The sequence below is a fragment of the Nansenia antarctica genome, assembly GCF_963989245.1.
Source record: "Nansenia antarctica genome assembly, chromosome: 7".
Taxonomy (NCBI): Eukaryota; Metazoa; Chordata; class Actinopteri; order Argentiniformes; family Microstomatidae; genus Nansenia; species Nansenia antarctica.
The window spans coordinates 50,855,849-50,873,348 of record NC_137677.1 but is presented as its reverse complement, the minus strand read 5'-3'; the positions used below and the strand labels follow the sequence as shown (position 1 = coordinate 50,873,348).

The 17,500-nt window shown below is 47.3% G+C and overlaps 1 protein-coding gene across 1 annotated transcript in view; it reads right to left on the bottom strand.

Moving 5' to 3' along the window:
• Positions 1-1,825: 1,825 nt before the first annotated feature.
• il1rapl1a (interleukin 1 receptor accessory protein-like 1a) overlaps positions 1,826-17,500 on the bottom strand; it is a gene marked incomplete at both ends in the record, with an annotated part of 193,596 nt that continues 177,921 nt past the window's right edge. Inside the window, 5 exons of the mRNA XM_080535666.1 lie at positions 1,826-2,547; positions 4,674-4,844; positions 6,761-6,904; positions 10,970-11,115; positions 15,895-16,027. Of these exons, the coding sequence (XP_080391792.1) occupies positions 1,826-2,547; positions 4,674-4,844; positions 6,761-6,904; positions 10,970-11,115; positions 15,895-16,027 (1,316 nt within the window). The remainder of the gene's footprint in view (positions 2,548-4,673; positions 4,845-6,760; positions 6,905-10,969; positions 11,116-15,894; positions 16,028-17,500) is intronic.

Genomic DNA, 17,500 nt, shown 5'->3' with positions numbered 1-17,500 from the left:
AATGCAAAGAATGGAATGAGGAATGGTACCACTCATTCCATCCCATGCATTTGAATGAGCTTGTCCTCCGATGTCTACCTCCACCAGCCTCCCCTGGTGTGTTGTTATCTAAGAACACAGCGTTGCTAGTACCATAATTCCCCAGGAGGTGACACTGTTCGGCAATGTTTGACCATTTATGTCATGCAGCGTGCAGGCTGCTGAGGCTAGAGACAGGGCCAAGGAGACTCCTAGTCGTAGTGTTCTGTAGTGTCACTCATATGGAAGAGAGTACAGGGAGACATCAGAGGAGATCAACGTTTTTAATGTGCAGTGAGAAAGTAAGGGCAACTGATAATAATGATTGTGTTTCTATAAAGATAGACATTTCTTTCCAAGTGAAAATTGTGTTTATATATATTTATATAAATATCTATATCATATATAGAATACATATCTATTTGCTATGCATACCCAGAAATTACACCTTCAAATATAATTTAAAAAAGTCTTTCAAAAACACAAATTTACTCTTTTCCTTTCCTTAAACATGACTTATCGCATGGACCAAAGAAACTCTCAGGATGGGAAAAATATTAAGGAACTCAACCAAAACATTGAAAATGCATTTACTTTATAATCTAAAACTGTAGAGGATACTTGTTCATGAGGGACTCAGAATCCACCTTAGTCTTAACAAACCAAGAACCACATAGCAAAGTAGTGTACAAAACCAGCATAACACACACGCCTTTCCCTCCCCCATTTCCGTGTAAGATGAAACGTAAATAAGTATGACTTCCCAAGCAAACCTTTTTTTTTGTTATAAAAATAGATCTCTTTTTAAAATAATCTACAGGTTTCTTTTAAGGTGAGGCATTTCACTATCACGCTAAAACAGCAAGGCTGTTTGTTTTTATAGAAAATATGAAGCTTTCTGGAGAGGACTAGCACCTCTCCCTAGCTCCTCCTCTTCCTCTGTCCCACAGGAAACAACATCAGTGTCAGCTCCTCATTCTTTTTGCATATTCTATGATTTTTTTAAAGAGTGTTTTTTGTTTTTAAACTAGATATACACCTTATACAGGTCAACAAAAAGAAGATTCTGCTCCTTGGAGTAAAATGTTGCAATGTCCAGGCAATTCCCAAAAGTGTTAAAAAAACGTTTTTTTAAACTACACAAAGTCAAGATAAAAAACACAACAGCGCAGATACATGACATACTGGCTTCCCTCATAAGCATATTGAAACAAATAATAAAAACCAAATAAAAAACAGAAAATAGAAATATATAGATCTGTGTGACAAGTTAAAGCAAAGTCATTGAGTTGAGAAGGCAACAAACATGATTGAATAAAAAAACGACAAAAAAACAGGAAGACACTGATGCTACAAATAAATTGGAAATATATGTACAAGACCCTGTTTTCCTTTAGTGTGTGTGTGTGTGTATGTGTGTGTGTGTGTGTGTTTGTTTGTCTGTGTGTGCACGTGCACAAGTGCCAAAGTGTGTGGGTTCTTTTCTTTTCATCTCCGAAGGTTCATATGAATTAGACTGTCAGTAGTTGATCAAACAATGTTTTTTAGTCTGTTTTTTTATCTCAAATCCTTTGTAGCTCCTAATGCAAAACACTTCAATCTCGGCAACACAAGAGTAGTGCTCTTCCAAACCCAACTTGACCCTGTCTCGCCTGGCCACAAGGGTCCAATTCAAATCAGTCTCCTTCAAACCTATCCACAGCCACAGATATCCAAACAGATCCGGCTCCAAAACTGTGACAACGCCACCAAACCGAGCCAATCCCAAACCATTAAGCTGCATTTCCTCCAGCCGTTTCCGAGCTCGTCACCAGATGACACTGGAAATGCTCGTCTCCCTGGGCAACAGCGGCAGCATGGCGTTGTTGGCGTGCGCCTCCTCCAGACTGAGCTCGCGGCTCTTCCCCGGCGGCCTCTGTCCGTTCAGCAGCGTCAGCGGGATGTTGCAGTAGGTGTGCTGGTTCCCTAGCGAGGACAGTGGAGGGAGGGTGCCCCCTGGTGGTATGTCGTACTCATAGCTGCGGTAGTAGTGTTTCTGCCGCATGGTGGTGTGGTACGTGTTGTGGAAGGTGGAGCGGAGCTCCGGGTGCGCCGTGGCCATGGCCGTGGAGGTGGCCGCTGCCATGGAGATGGCCGAGACGGTCTGGAGCTCCCCGAAGGGTCCCTGCTCGCTGACGTCCAGCGCCGGCTCGTGGCTCAGCATGGGCTCGGTGCGCCGGAACGGCATCTCGTACTGGAGCTGCTTCCAGAACTTGGAGCTGAGCTTGTTGCTCTTGGTGCCGCGCCACTTGATGACGGTGAGGGTTTTGATGGTGTGTTTGAGGGCTTCCACTTCCTGGTAGTTCATGATGCCCCGCAGCTCGGCACACTCGATCAGGATGACCTTGATCTCGCCGGTGGTCAGCATGTTGCGGAGGCGGGTCTCCAGCTCGAAGATGCTCCAGCCCCGCCGGACCACGTAGTTGGGTGTCATGACGATGATGAGGCGCTTGCTCTGGTCCACACAGCGTGCTACGTCCTCAATGTAAGCTAGAGAGAGAGGGGGAGAGAGAGAAAGAGAGAGAGAGAGAGAGAGGGAGGGAGAGAGAGAGAGAGAGAGGGAGAGAGAGAGAGGGAGGGAGAGAGAGAGAGAGGGAGAGAGAGGGAAAGAGAGTTAGAGAGAGAGAGAGAGAGGGAGAGAGGGAGGGAGAGAGAGAGGGAGGGAGAGAGAGAGGGAGAGAGAGAGAGAAGGAGAGAGAGAGGGAAAGAGAAATAGAGAGAAGGAACAAGGGAGAAGGAAGATGGAAGAAGAGAGAAAAGAGAGATACAGATGAAAAGAGGGAAGTAGAAGTAGAAAGGGTAATTCCAGTAAGAGGTAGACATCTCAAAAACATTAATCACACCATCTTGAAAACCATCGAAAACTAGTATCTTATACAGTCATAACTTATCTGTAACATGTTTTCTCTACAGGACATTTGTAGTGACATGATGTGGACTGGGCACAATATATACAACATCACTCACAACATACATGGACAATGGGTGGACGACTATGAAACAACACACAAGACACAGACAGTCACAAAAATATTTTAGAGGTGAAACACACAACTGGCTACAACTGTTCAAAAGTAATTTATACCTAATAACTCATTATCATTATCTTCATTGTTCTTTCACTCTAAGCGGCATGTGTGTAACTTTGCTAAGTATGTTCATGTGTGTACTTCACGTGTGTGTGTGTGTGTGTGTGTGTGTGTGTATGTGCGTGTGTGTGTATGTGAGTGTGTGTGTATGGGCGTGTGTGTGGCATTATGTTCTGACCTAAAAGATATGCTGAGTAAGAGTTCCCAAAACATGGCCGCCCTGAGTCTCTCTTCCTGCTTCCTGTCTTGGAGGAAGTGATTCACAGTTGTTGACACAAGAATAAAAAGACTAAGGAAGTGTACCTCTAAGGAGTCTTGTTTCATCCTGGTAAAGCTCATTGGTGAGACCTAAACATAAACATTTCAACATTCAAACTTAGGTCACAGGAGAAGACATAGCACAGAAACAGCAAAGGGGACATATTGTATGTAGCACAGCTAGAAACTGCTTTTCCCTCCTCACTCTCTCTCTCACGTAGGATAAAAATAGAATTGAAACTTTTTCGGAGAATGTTATTGCTATATTACACAGGACTTGGCTAAGCTGTCTAGCTGTCCTCTTGAATTTAAGAGCCACTTCACTCTGATGTTCATTTCTGACTGAAGCTGGTCCGGTTTGCTTGCTTTTTAAATTAATTGCAATTAATTAAGAATTCATAATTTGTATTAATTGCACATAAAACCCAGAGACATACAGCATCTCTTAAAGTACTGCACGTACTGCAACAAACATCAAGTTAGTGCAAAGCTTCACACGAATGACGAGGTGTTCAGGTATTATTCTCATACATGTATTAATGCATCAATGAAAAACTAGAGGGGATCCAGCCCGTGTTCTGTCATGTCTTTCCAGTGGTAGGGAAGGTACTGTATATCAATATCGCTACCACATGTTGAGTGCTACACCCTTACTGAGAAGACACAGTCAGTATGGCACACACAGTTAGCTCCACCACAGGAGTGGTGAGAGTGAATACAACACAGAAAGTGAATTGGGGCGTCATACAGTTTATAGATCGGCTCCCTAATGTGCATTGCTCTAGATCTGGAGCAATCAAGCATTTGTTTCTAATGAGCTTCAGTTATCAGTTGTGGAGAAAATCAAGTTTGAGGGGTAGAACACAGGAGGTTGTTATATGGGTTGTATAGACACACAGTATGAGTTGTCATCATTGTACAACATGTTCATACAGAAGACATCGACAATGAGGAGAAGCATTACTTTCACTATACAATAAACACCAACACACAATGAGCAACATAACACATAACAGCAATGACACCATAGTGTACTGTAGAACAATCAACTCCCTTCGCTCCAACACATGCAAGCCACACACGCACACACCCACACACCCACACACCCACCCACCCACCCACCCACACACACACACACACACACACACACACACACACACACACACACACACACACACACACACACACACACACACACACACACACACACACACACACACACACACACACACACACACACACACACACACACACACTGTGTGTACTTACTTCCAGTGGGGATGAGGTCCCTGTCTGGGATGAAGAGTTTATACCCGTAGTGCTTCTCCAGGACATCAGGCAGAATCTCTAGGGCGAAGCGCTCCTCCTCTCTAGTCTCCTGACTCCACTGGTCAGGGTCTACTTTAGTGTAGGACAGGTACGCATCATAGTCCTTGTTATCTGAGACACAGAGAGGAAAAGGTGTGGTGATATACACACAGACCCATAAATGCACGCATGCACGCATGCACACACAAACACACAAACACGCACGCACACACACACACGCACACTAACAGATTCCTCTACCCCTCTAAAGTAATTAGTGCACGGTGGTTTTCCGCTCTTGTATTCTACAGAAGGGGAAATCCGGAATATCCGGAACTCTAAAAGAGTGTTCCCTCTAGCTGCACAGCAGTGTCCCTTATTCCAGAGAGGTGAGAGAAAAAACACAAGGTAAGGAGAAAGTGAAAGAAAGAAGAAGAGGGGGTAGACTGAAGGATCTTAATTTTGTGTGGGGCCTATTTAAATCACTGGATTGACTAAGAGAGAGAGAGAGAGAGAGAGAGAGAGAGAGAGAGAGAGAGAGAGAGAGAGAGAGAGAGAGAGAGAGAGAGAGAACTTCTAGGTCACAGTGAAACTATGATTCACATTCTGGAATGTGACTCACTCACACCGTGACTCACTCACACAGGTACGGCCGCTGAGCAAGTGACACGTACCAAAAATACCCTTTGTACATGATTAATGCGAGAAAACAAAACATTGGAAAAATAACTGGGAATAATCTCCAAATCTCCAAATAATTCATCATAATGAGGGAACTATTTACACATCTGAAACTCGCCTGAGAAAAAGAAAGGAGAAAAAAAAAAGAAAAAAGAAAGAAAGGGAGACACAATTAAAGTAGTCCCAGCAGCCCAGATGCTGGCTGACTTCTAGTCATTATACTCTAGAGTGGAGAATAAACGTGTGTATGCTATGTGGGTCAGCCAGGAAGAGAGGCAGGCTTTTTCAGAGGCTCTTTGAGGAGTGGGGGAAGGGGGGGGGGGGAGCGGCTTTGAGGCTCGCTAGAGAGGCCAGACGCAGCCATCAACAGGAAACGCACATCAAACGTAGCCCCACAAATTAGCCACAACAAAACTCCACTCATCAAAACAGCTCGCCTGGATGGTCCTCGCGGACGGGTTCTTAACTCTTAAAAAGGTCAACGCAGTACGGAATATCGACACATACTCTAATAGGGAACATTCAAATGAGTTGGGGGATCCTGATAAATAGGATACCGTGACAACCTCATAGCCCCTAACCCAATCCTGTCGAATTCTGAAATAGAACGCAGAGGGAAAAAAAGAAAAACACCCGGATAAAACTGCCGGATAAAACTTTGGGAAATATAAAGACCCCCCCAAACTAGGTCAGAAATAAACTGCATGTTCAGTTCGTTGTTTACTTTGGGCTTGGATATCGGTGGAGGGAGTTGGAATAGTCCCAGAGCGACGTCCCAGAGCAGAAGACATCATCAGGGGGAAGAGCGTGCATCATGCCGTGACGGATTGAGACTGATCCATTCTTAAACGGGGAACAAATTGAAAATCTGTCTCCCCTTTTTCCTTAGGGGCTGGCTGTCATTGAAATGAGGGGCTGGAGGTAGAGGCTGTTCACTATCCAGTGTCTGTACCTGGGAGCCTGCGACGGCTGCATGCAGGCTGGGTCTCATCCCCCAGCTACAGCACAGGAATGTCTTTTAGAGAAATGACTGATTCACCAACCATCTCAGCACACACACACTCAGAAACAGACAGATGCGCGTGCGCACGCACGCACACAGACACACACACACGCACACGCACCCGCACCCGCACACGCACACGCACACGCACACGCACACGCACACACACACACACACACACACACACACACACACACACACACACACACACACACACACACGTCATGGCTCTTGAACATTATCAGGAGAGAGAGATGGAGTGAGGCAGGTTGACAGGTAGAGGGAGATGGGAGAGTCCAAGGCAGAGATGGAGAGGCGGGAGAGACAGCCGTTGGTCCGTGCCAGGCTGTGTGCCGCTGCTTACCTCCGTCGATATCCTCGCTGCCGAAATTCCTCCTGTAGAAGAGCATGAGCTCGATCTTATAGCACTTGTACAGCGAGATGAGGAAGATGAGCAACAGCAGGATGGCCCCCAGTCCCCCAGCCAGCTCCACTGTGTACATCAACTCTGCTGAGAGACAGACACATACACGGGGGGGGGGGGCATGGTATAATTACAACCATCCAATCAGTCATGTTTACCAAGTGTCATGTACTGTAGGCGTGGCTTAGATGTGTGCATTGGCCTGTCTAAAAATGCTGTGGCAAAGTGGACAGGATTGAAACTGCAGAAATTGCCCGACTTGCGACCCGAATGTCGGCAGTTCGCGCTTGGGACACTTACTTTTTACAACTTTTTTTGTTTTGTCGGTGCTAATTCTTGTTGCTTATGCTAATATTTGCGAAACGCCTTCCCCTGACAACTTCCCCTGACCACAACCACTGGAGGTTAATGCTTCATACTTCCGAACCGCCACACAGTTCATAATTCACGTGGTCAAGAATATGTAAAACAACCCCTGGCCTCCAACCCCCCCACCCTCCTCTCTCTCTGCCCTCCCTTAACTTTCCTCCTCTCCTCTCCCCTTCATCTTCATCTTTCCCTCTCTATTGTCCTCTAGTATCTCCTTTTTCCTATTCCTCCTCCCTAGAGGTCTACCCATCCACTAAGGCGGGATGAAATATAGCAGCGTTTACCCGGCTGCCTACACTAACAGGTGCACATTACATCTCTGTCACGCTATGACCACACTGGAAACACTCCAGGTGCACAACGGCAACAGACGTACACACGGTAGACTGGTACATACACTCATTGAACACTTTGTTAGGAACACTGCACTAATACTGAGTAGGAACTCCCTTTGCTCTCGAAACAGCCTAAATTCTTTGTGGCATTGATTCTACAAGATGGTGAAAACATTCCTTCGAGATTCTGGTCTGTGATGATGTGATTGCAACATTCCTGCAGATTTTGCAGGTGCACTTTCAAGCTGTGAATCTCCCGTTCTACCACATCCCAAAGGTGTTCTGTTGGATTCAGATCCGGTGACTGGGAAGGCCACTGAAGAACACTCAAGTCATTGTCATGTTAATGAGACCAGTTTGAGACGACTTTTGCTTTGTGACATGGTGCATTATCATGCTGGAAGTAGCCATTAGAAGATGGGGACATTGTGGCCCTGAAGGGATGCACATGGTCAGCAACAATACTCAAATAGGCTGTGACATTCAAGCGATGATTGATTGGTATTAACGTGTCTAACGTGTTTAAAGTGTGCCAAGAAAACATTCCCCACACCATTGCACCACCTGAATGAATGAGAAGGTGTACAGGTGTTCCTAATAAAGTGTTCAGTGAGTGTATACACAACTGACAACGCAACCACAACTTAACCACAACTGAACCGCAGCTTAACGGTAACTTCATTGTATAACCCGTAAGCCTTTCATTGTATGAACGGTATATCGTCCACCTTTCTGTATCCCTCATTAAACCCGCTTCTTGTTTCAATGACGTTTCTCTCTTTCTCCCCACACTGTCTACATCCTCATCCCCACACTGTCTACATCCTCATCTCTACACTGTCTACATCCTCATCCCCACACTGTCTACATCCTCATCCCTCATCCCCACACTGTCTACATCCTCATCCCTCATCCCCACACTGTCTACATCCTCATCCCTCATCCCTCATCCCTACACTGTCTACATCCTCATCCCTCATCCCTACACTGTCTACATCCTCATCCCTCATCCCTACACTGTCTACATCCTCATCCCTCATCCCCACACTGTCTACATCCTCATCCCTCATCCCCACACTGTCTACATCCTCATCCCTCATCCCTACACTGTCTACATCCTCATCCCTCATCCCCACACTGTCTACATCCTCATCCCTACACTGTCTACATCCTCATCCCTCATCCCTACACTGTCTACATCCTCATCCCTCATCCCCACACTGTCTACATCCTCATCCCTCATCCCTACACTGTCTACATCCTCATCCCTCATCCCCACACTGTCTACATCCTCATCCCCACACTGTCTAAATCCTCATCCCTCATCCCTACACTGTCTACATCCTCATCCCCACACTGTCTAAATCCTCATCCCTCATCCCTACACTGTCTACATCCTCATCCCTACACTGTCTACATCCTCATCCCCACACTGTCTAAATCCTCATCCCTCATCCCTCATCCCTACACTGTCTACATCCTCATCCCTACACTGTCTACATCCTCATCCCTCATCCCCACACTGTCTACATCCTCATCCCTACACTGTCTACATCCTCATCCCCACACTGTCTACATCCTCATCCCTCATCTCTACACTGTCTACATCCTCATCCCTCATCCCTACACTGTCTACATCCTCATCCCTCATCCCCACACTGTCTACATCCTCATCCCTACACTGTCTACATCCTCATCCCTCATCTCTACACTGTCTACATCCTCATCCCTCATCCCTACACTGTCTACATCCTCATCCCTCATCCCCACACTGTCTACATCCTCATCCCTCATCCCTACACTGTCTACATCCTCATCCCTCATCCCCACACTGTCTACATCCTCATCCCCACACTGTCTACATCCTCATCCCTCATCCCCACACTGTCTACATCCTCATCCCTACACTGTCTACATCCTCATCCCTCATCCCTACACTGTCTACATCCTCATCCCTCATCCCTACACTGTCTACATCCTCATCCCTCATCCCTACACTGTCTACATCCTCATCCCTCATCTCTACACTGTCTACATCCTCATCCCTCATCCCTACACTGTCTACATCCTCATCCCTCATCCCTACACTGTCTACATCCTCATCCCTACACTGTCTACATCCTCATCCCTCATCCCCACACTGTCTACATCCTCATCCCTCATCCCCACACTGTCTACATCCTCATCCCTCATCTCTACACTGTCTACATCCTCATCCCTCATCCCCACACTGTCTACATCCTCATCCCTCATCCCTACACTGTCTACATCCTCATCCCTCATCCCTACACTGTCTACATCCTCATCCCTGACTCATTCCCCCTCCCCTCGCTTCTGTGGTAATTAGGAAAGCTGCATCCTGGGAGGAGAAACATGAAATAAACATCAGAATAATCAGGGATGGAGGGATGGGGAGAAAGAGGGAGGGAGAGAGAGAGAGAGGGGGGGGGGGGGGGGGGGGGGGCGGGAGAGAGTAGAGAGACCAGTCTTTGAAACGATCGAAAAGTCTCTGTCCTAATCTTCCAGAGTTTGTGTGCCACACTTGGGCTCGGAAGCGCTCCTTTCACAGAGGGAATGAAATGGAACTGGATCGACTACAAAGAGCACTCAAACAGAACTGGGCTGTCTACAAAGGCCCTCACACAGGCAGCGTTAAAAGTGGAGAGAGAGAGAGAGAGAGAGAGAGAGAGAGAGAGAGAGAGAGAGAGAGAGAGAGAGAGAGAGAGAGAGAGAGAGAGAGAGAGAGAGAGAGAGAGAGAGAGAGACTTACGATGCAAATTTATGCCAAACATGCTAGCCTGTTGGGGAAAGGCAGAGGACCCATTTGCTGCTTAAATAACCATCAAATTAGCCCTCTTTGCTAAATGAGACCCACTGCATGCAGAGTGCCTAAGACTTGTCATGCCAGAGAGCGTTGGGGCGTAAAAGTAAAAGTGTAAAAGAAACAAGCACAACAACAAGAACAACAACAAAATGATCAAATGCAGCATAAAGACAAATTGCTATGGTAGCAAAGGCAAAGCTGCTTTGAACCTCATAGAGAGTGGAGAGTGGTGGAGGAAGGGAGATATCTCTGGGCTGCCTGTCTGGACTATGAAATTGTGAGACAAACTACAAAGCAGTGTATATGAGTGTGTGTGTGTATACGTGCGTGTGTGTGTGCGTGTGTGTGTGTATGTGCGTGTGTGTGTGTGTGGGTGTGTGACTGAGAGTGTGGTGGTTGTTTGGGTGTGTGTGTGTGTGTGTGAGTGAGAGTGTGAGTGTGTGTGTGTGGGTGTGTGTGTGTCTGTGTATAGAAGGAGCGATATAGAGAGCAATAGAGGCTTACCGAGAGGGGTTTGTTGAGGTAGGGATGTAACAGAAAGCTGTTAACCCTGTTTTGAAGGCCACGCAGTAGACATGAGGGCAAGCTTTCTGTGGTGCGGGTGTGTGAGGGAGTCCTTACCCCGTCTGAAGAGCTGGATGCTGGCTTGCCGGCGGCCGTTGCCGTTCTCCACATAGCAGGAGTAGTTGCCCAGGTCGCCCTCCTCCACTGCCTCAATCAGCAAGGAAATGGCCACTTCATGTTCTCCAAGGTGCTCCCTGACGATCCTGCAAGGCCAATAAGTAAACCCTCAGCGATAATTGACCCTGAAAGTGATTCCTCTCTGTTTCCCCTTTTCCGACCCCCCCCCCCCCCCCCCCCCCGCACTGATCTAAGAAAAGCGGACAGGTGGAAACCCAATTACCAGACAGACCTCAGTCGTACTGACGCCACCTGCTGTATGCTGGCAGATCAGAGTACCTGAAGTCATCGAGATGATGAGAGACAAAAAGCAATTGTACTTTTGTTGTGTGTGTTTTTAATGGACACGCGTGACGCCCTCAGTCACTGGGCTCTCTGTGATTAGGTTTTCATGTGTGTTTAGTCGACCGTGTGTATTTAGTAGACCACTATCTAGTGTAAGCTCCGTGCTCTCAGTCGACTCGACTGTGTAAACGGCCGTGGACTCGACGGTAGAGTGAAGTGAATGGGCACATTCAATTTGAAGCTCTGTGCGGTGCTGTAATTACTGAACAGTATGTTAATATCTTTGGCACTCTAAACATATGAGATATGAAAATCAATAAGGGTTCTTCTTCTTGAGTATGGGGTTGGGGGGGGGGGGGGGCGGTGGAGGCGGAATGACCAAATAACGACGACGCGAAGGAAATCTTTTTATAGCGGCTGCCATGGAAACGCAGAGAGGGAGAGAAAGTAATATTCTGTAAAGTAAATGAGTGTCCCCTGCTGGGCTGGTTGAGGAGGACGGAGGAGAGAACGGAGGAGTGATGCTCCCTCATTCTTGACACACTCTACTTAGCCTACTTTTTCCCCCAGCACCCTCGGCACAAATGTCAGTTTGTGATGGTGTGTGTGTGTGTGTGTGTGTTTGTGTGTGTGTGTGTGTGTGTGTGTGTGTATGCGTATAGGTATTGTATTTGTTTGTGTGTTTCTGAGTATTGTAGTCAGAGAGAAAGGGAGAGAGAGAGAAAGAGAGAAAAAGAGAGAGGGAGAGTAAAAGAAATAGAGAAGAGAGAGAGAGAGGAGAGAGAGAGGACAGAGAGAGGAAAAAAAGAGAAAGAGAGAAAAAGAGAGAGGGAGAGGGAAAGAAATAGAGAAGAGAGAGAGAGAGAGAGAGAGAGAGAGAGAGAGAGAGAGAGAGAGAGAGAGAGAGAGAGAGAGAGGGAGAGCAGCAGGCTCACAGCACATTAATGCAGATTGTTAGGAAGGCTTGTGGCTGAGCCTGCATAATGGTATTTGTTGTTTAAATGGAGTGAAGGAGTGGAGGAGGGGGGGGGGGGGGCTCTCCCGGGAGAAGCTGCCTCTTTGAAGCTTGAAGTTTCCATAACAGAGCAGATTAGCCGCCAAACGGAGACCCTCACCACGCCACGCCACTCAACGCAGGTCTCCCACGGCGACTCTCTCAACACTGCCGAGTGTTCAAGAGCTACCAAGGGACTTGGGGCGGAGGCCGCGCAGGGCTGAGTCACACAGCAGAGCAGAGCAGAGCTGTTCCTAGCGGCTACGTTTCAGCTCCGCGTCGGTGTTTTCCTCCCAACCGGTTAAGGTTAGATTTGTGAAGCGAGGGAAGCCGATCCTATATCTGTGTCTGAAGGTGGTTAGGATCAAATAAGGGCGTTCGGAATATTAACGATAACTCAAATGAAGTTTGTTGTGAACTGAATAATCGGGTTGAAACATAATAACCTTGTTGTTATTCTAGGCTTTTAGAGCACGGTGGGTACGTTTTGACCTCTGACCTGACCTACAGCGAGGGCCGTTGTGGCTCAGGAGGTAGAGCCGGCGTCCAATGACCGCAGGGTCGGCGGTTCGATCCCCGGCCAGGCCACTTGTCGAGGTGTCCTTGGGCAAGACACGGAACCCCAAATTGTTCCCAATGAGCCTTGCAAGGTAGCTTGCTGCCATTGGTGAGTGAATGTGTGTGTGAAAGGGTGAATGAGAAGCCGTTGTAAAGTGCTTTGGAATAAGGTGCAGTTGAGGTACCGTTCACAGTAAGGCTCTGGATTATGTGCTCCACAGAAATAAAAGTACTGTACATTTTGTAATAATATATGAAAAAATAAAAAAAGGTGTAGGCACTTTTCTTTCTTTATGACCTCAGCTTCTCATTAGCAAATCCACAGTGTTTGCTCGTTCACTGATCAATTACAACGTATTCATTCGCTTTATTTCTCTCATTCAACGCCCACCCGCAAACCACAGACCGGACCGGGCCGGCCTGGGTCGATACATCATCGATTATGCTGAGGTAGATTTGTTTTGCTAATTTATTAATCTCACTCTATGCTAATGTCCAGCCAAGCGTGGTATGATAACAACAATAGCCCTGTCGCAGTCTGCGCAAATGAGAATTTATGGGCCTCCGTTACCATAGAAATGAACTCCTCTGAAATCAATAGGAGGAGTAAAGTTCTGTAAATAGAATCTTGTTGAGGTGTGGTGTGAGGCTGGTGTATAAGTCATAAGAAATGCAGTCACGAAGAGTATGGGGGCGCTCTTTTGAAAGAAACTTTTGGAAACACACCTACATACTGTACTGTACTGTATCAAGAGTTTGTCTGCAGGGCCTAGAAACAAGCATGGATTGGGCCAAGTTTATTCTCCCTCTCTTCCCATCCATCTCCCCATCCCTCTCCCTAATCTCTCTCTCTCTCTCTCTCACTCAGTCACTCCCTCTCTCTCTCTCTCTCTCTCTCTGTCTTTCTCTCTCCCTCTATCGCTCTCTCTCTCTATCGCTCTCAACCCCCCATCCTTCTCTCTCTCTCTCTCTCTCTCTCTCCATCCCTCCCCCTCTCTGTCTGTCTGTGGTTGTGCTGTTAAAGGTGTGTTGGTGGATTAGAGGTAAAGGCAGGGCAGGGAGTGGATCAGAGCAGGCCCAGGGTAACGACACGGACAATAAAGAATGCATGATCAAATCCATTATTCATCCCCTGTGTGAAATATCTGCATTAATTATTAAATATACAACCCTGCAGCTGATGAGAGGGGAATCCTACACAAGGTGAAGAGATGGAGGGAGAGGGAGAGAGAGAAAGGTAGAAAGAGTGAGAGAGTAAGATAGAGCAAGAGAGAGAGAGAGAGAGAGAGAGAGAGAGAGAGAGAGAATGAGAGAGAGGGGAGGGGGTGGTAGTCGTTGAAATACACAAGCTCTGTACCTGCACTTGTTCATTACACGAGTACACACACAAACTCACAGAACACTACCGCACATCTCTTTTCCCTCTGCTATCGCTCCTCTCGCCCTCCACTATCTCCCCGCTCTCCCTCCTTCTCTCTCTCTCTCCCTCCAGGCCCATCTGCATGCTGCCATTGGCGGCGAGGACGATAGTGATTGCAGCGGGGTGAAAAATGGCGGTTGTTAACTATCTGACAGGGCTGTCTCCCCAGAGCTGCAGTCTCTCCAAACAGCACAGACCCTAATGGGAAACATGCACACGGACCAGGGAATGGACTCGTCTAAATGGGTTACACTACAGGGAGGGAGAGACAGACACACACACACACGCACACGCACACACACACACACACACACACACACACACAAATGGACTTGTTTTAAATGTGTTACAGCCCAGAGACCGACAGAGGCTGTGGTCTTGTTCAAATGTGTTTATACTAGAGAGGGAGAGAGAGACCAAAGCACGGACAGTAATGGTTTAACATGGTATATGTTATCACATAAAGGCGGATTGACTTGCTGAGATATGTCCGATACGGTACTTACATCAGTGATATTTCAGATTTCAGAGTAGAGGGAAACAGAAAGAGAGAGAGAGAGAGTATGTTTCTGTGTGTGTGTGTGTGTGCATGTGAGAGAGCGAGTTCTTCTCGAGTTCTTCTCGAGCATGTGAATTGAATTGAACTCGTTTCCAAAGGTAGCTGTAGAGACGGAAGGCCTCTTGACATGCGGGGCGGGGCGGGGGGACGCGGAGGGTGAGGGGAGGGCATGGAGGAACAAACCCCAGTCCCCCGGAGCCAACAACCAGACAACAGACAGACCTGTCTGTGGAGTGATGCAAGAGGAGTGACGAAAGACTGATGGGGACCAGAGCAACGTGGTGCGTTTGTCTAGCCTGTCAAAGGAACACATGGAGCTCTTAGAAATGGCAGTTTAGGGAATATCTTATCAAAGGTTTCTTTTTATATGTTATATATATATATATGTTTTTAGGGCATTTCTGCTTTATTGGGATAGAGACAGTAGAGAGTGACAGGAAGGATGGGTGAGAGAGAGAGAGAGGAGGGGATGACATGCAGGATATGTCGATGGCCGGAATCGAACCTTGCGATTATGCGGTATGCGCATTAGTGTGCTACGCCACTAAGCGCCTGTTGTGGATTTAATTGATTCTTAATAGATTGAGTAAAACGTATAAAGCACAAAGAGATTTCAATTTGTCAGTATAAAATGATATAAAACTATAACACGCCCCTTGAAATATTGTTGGAATTCTGTATCCAATATCTACATCCAATGGTGTAGTTTTTTAGTTGTTGTTGATATACAGTACAGATCGAATTTTATATATCAATTTTGCAAACGTCTGTTGGCTTTAAACTAAGGACTGTGTCGATGAACAATATGTCATGAGCCATATAGTCAACACTTTATGTGAAGAATGACCGACCATAATCCTGTAGCAGGCTGAACACGATACCATCACTCATTCCATTACACGTGTTAAAATGAGCCCGTCATCCGATTTCAGCCTCTACCGGCCTCTGCTTAAACACACATGTTGACATCTACTGTACTAGTGAGGGCTCTCACCCCCCCCCCCCCCCCTCCCACCCGCCTGGCTTTCACCTCACAAGATCTCTCTTACTTGATTTCGCTTTCTTCTATCCTCTCCTGGTCCAGGTCCTCTATAAACTTCTCCCCCTTCATCCAGTAGATCAGAGGGCTGGTGTCCCCGCTGTAGCCGAAGAACGCTCGGCACGTCAGGTTCACTGCACTTCCTGTGGAGACAGGAAATGACATGCTGTCATGGTCGATTGCTCACGGACACACACACAAAGGAGCAGAGACACACACACACAACCAGGTCACGCTGTGGCCTTGGAAGGTCACGTCTTTGAGGAGAGCAAAGGTAACACTTCCAATCCTAGTTTTTCCACATCTGGTGACTTGCAACCTGTGTGTCACGTGTGTGTACAGGCACGCACACACACAGACACGCACAGACACACACATACACACACAGACACACACTCACACAAAAGGTGTTGGTTTAGTCTGACACTTTCAGCCCTTTCCTCTTACACTCTACAGCCCCCCAGAGGGGAGCTTTAACAAAGCTTGGACTAGACAACATTTCTCTCTGTACAAACAGCTCCCCAGACTCCCGGCAGGAGCGAAAGAACATCCTCTTTCATACAGCAGCAGTACCCTTCTGAGAGTTACAGCATCTCACAGCCAGATCTTATACACCTGCATCAAAAACAGAATATGAAACGCACGCACATGCACGCACGCACATGCACACATGCACACACGCACACACGCGCACACACACATGCACACACGCACGCACACACACACACGCACACGCACGCGCACACACACACACACACACACACACACGCACGCACTCACGCACGCACGCGCACGCACACGCACACACACACACACACACACACACACACACACACACACACACACACACACACACAGATAAAACCAGTGTCATGTCACCACACGGGGGCACTCCAGACCTTCCAGAAGCATCCCACATCCCCCCAGAGATACACAATCCATCCACGGATGGAGAAAGAAAGAAGAGTGTGGGTTTGACAATCACTGTTATTTCATTCAACTGTCATTAGGGTTAGAATTAAAACTCTGGCGGTCGGTCACATCCATCAGTCACTGTCAGTCACAGAAAGGATCCTCTTCCCTCCTGGTGCTCATCCTCCTGGCCCTATTTCTTTGCGCTTATCGAATGATAACCAAGACATAAAACATCCGTATTTAGGACTCAAACCTCAGCGCATAAACACCTGAAAAAACTGTCACCCTTTCTACATTTTTACCCATCCCCCTAAACATGCCCAAACACCCAAACGCTTGAAAATCCACACTGTAAAAAAACCCCCAAAAACACACACTCACACACACTCCAATCCAGAAGAAGAGAGAGAGGAGAGCCAGACCCATCTGCACTGCAGACTGCGGAGCTTCTGGCTGTAAATGAAATGCATAAGGGACGGACGGACGGCCGGCCGGGGCTTGGCTCTGTCTGAATGCGTGTTCACCACGCGTCTCCCTCTGTACCGGGCCTGCTCCGGGGGGGCCCACTAGGCAGCAATCACAGGGCCGCTTCTCACTGAACCACATGATGACAAACATGTCAACACCACATGTAGATTATAAGAGCGGGTGATCCTAAACAGTACAGGCTGTCTCTCTGGAGGCACAGTGTTGTATGTGTG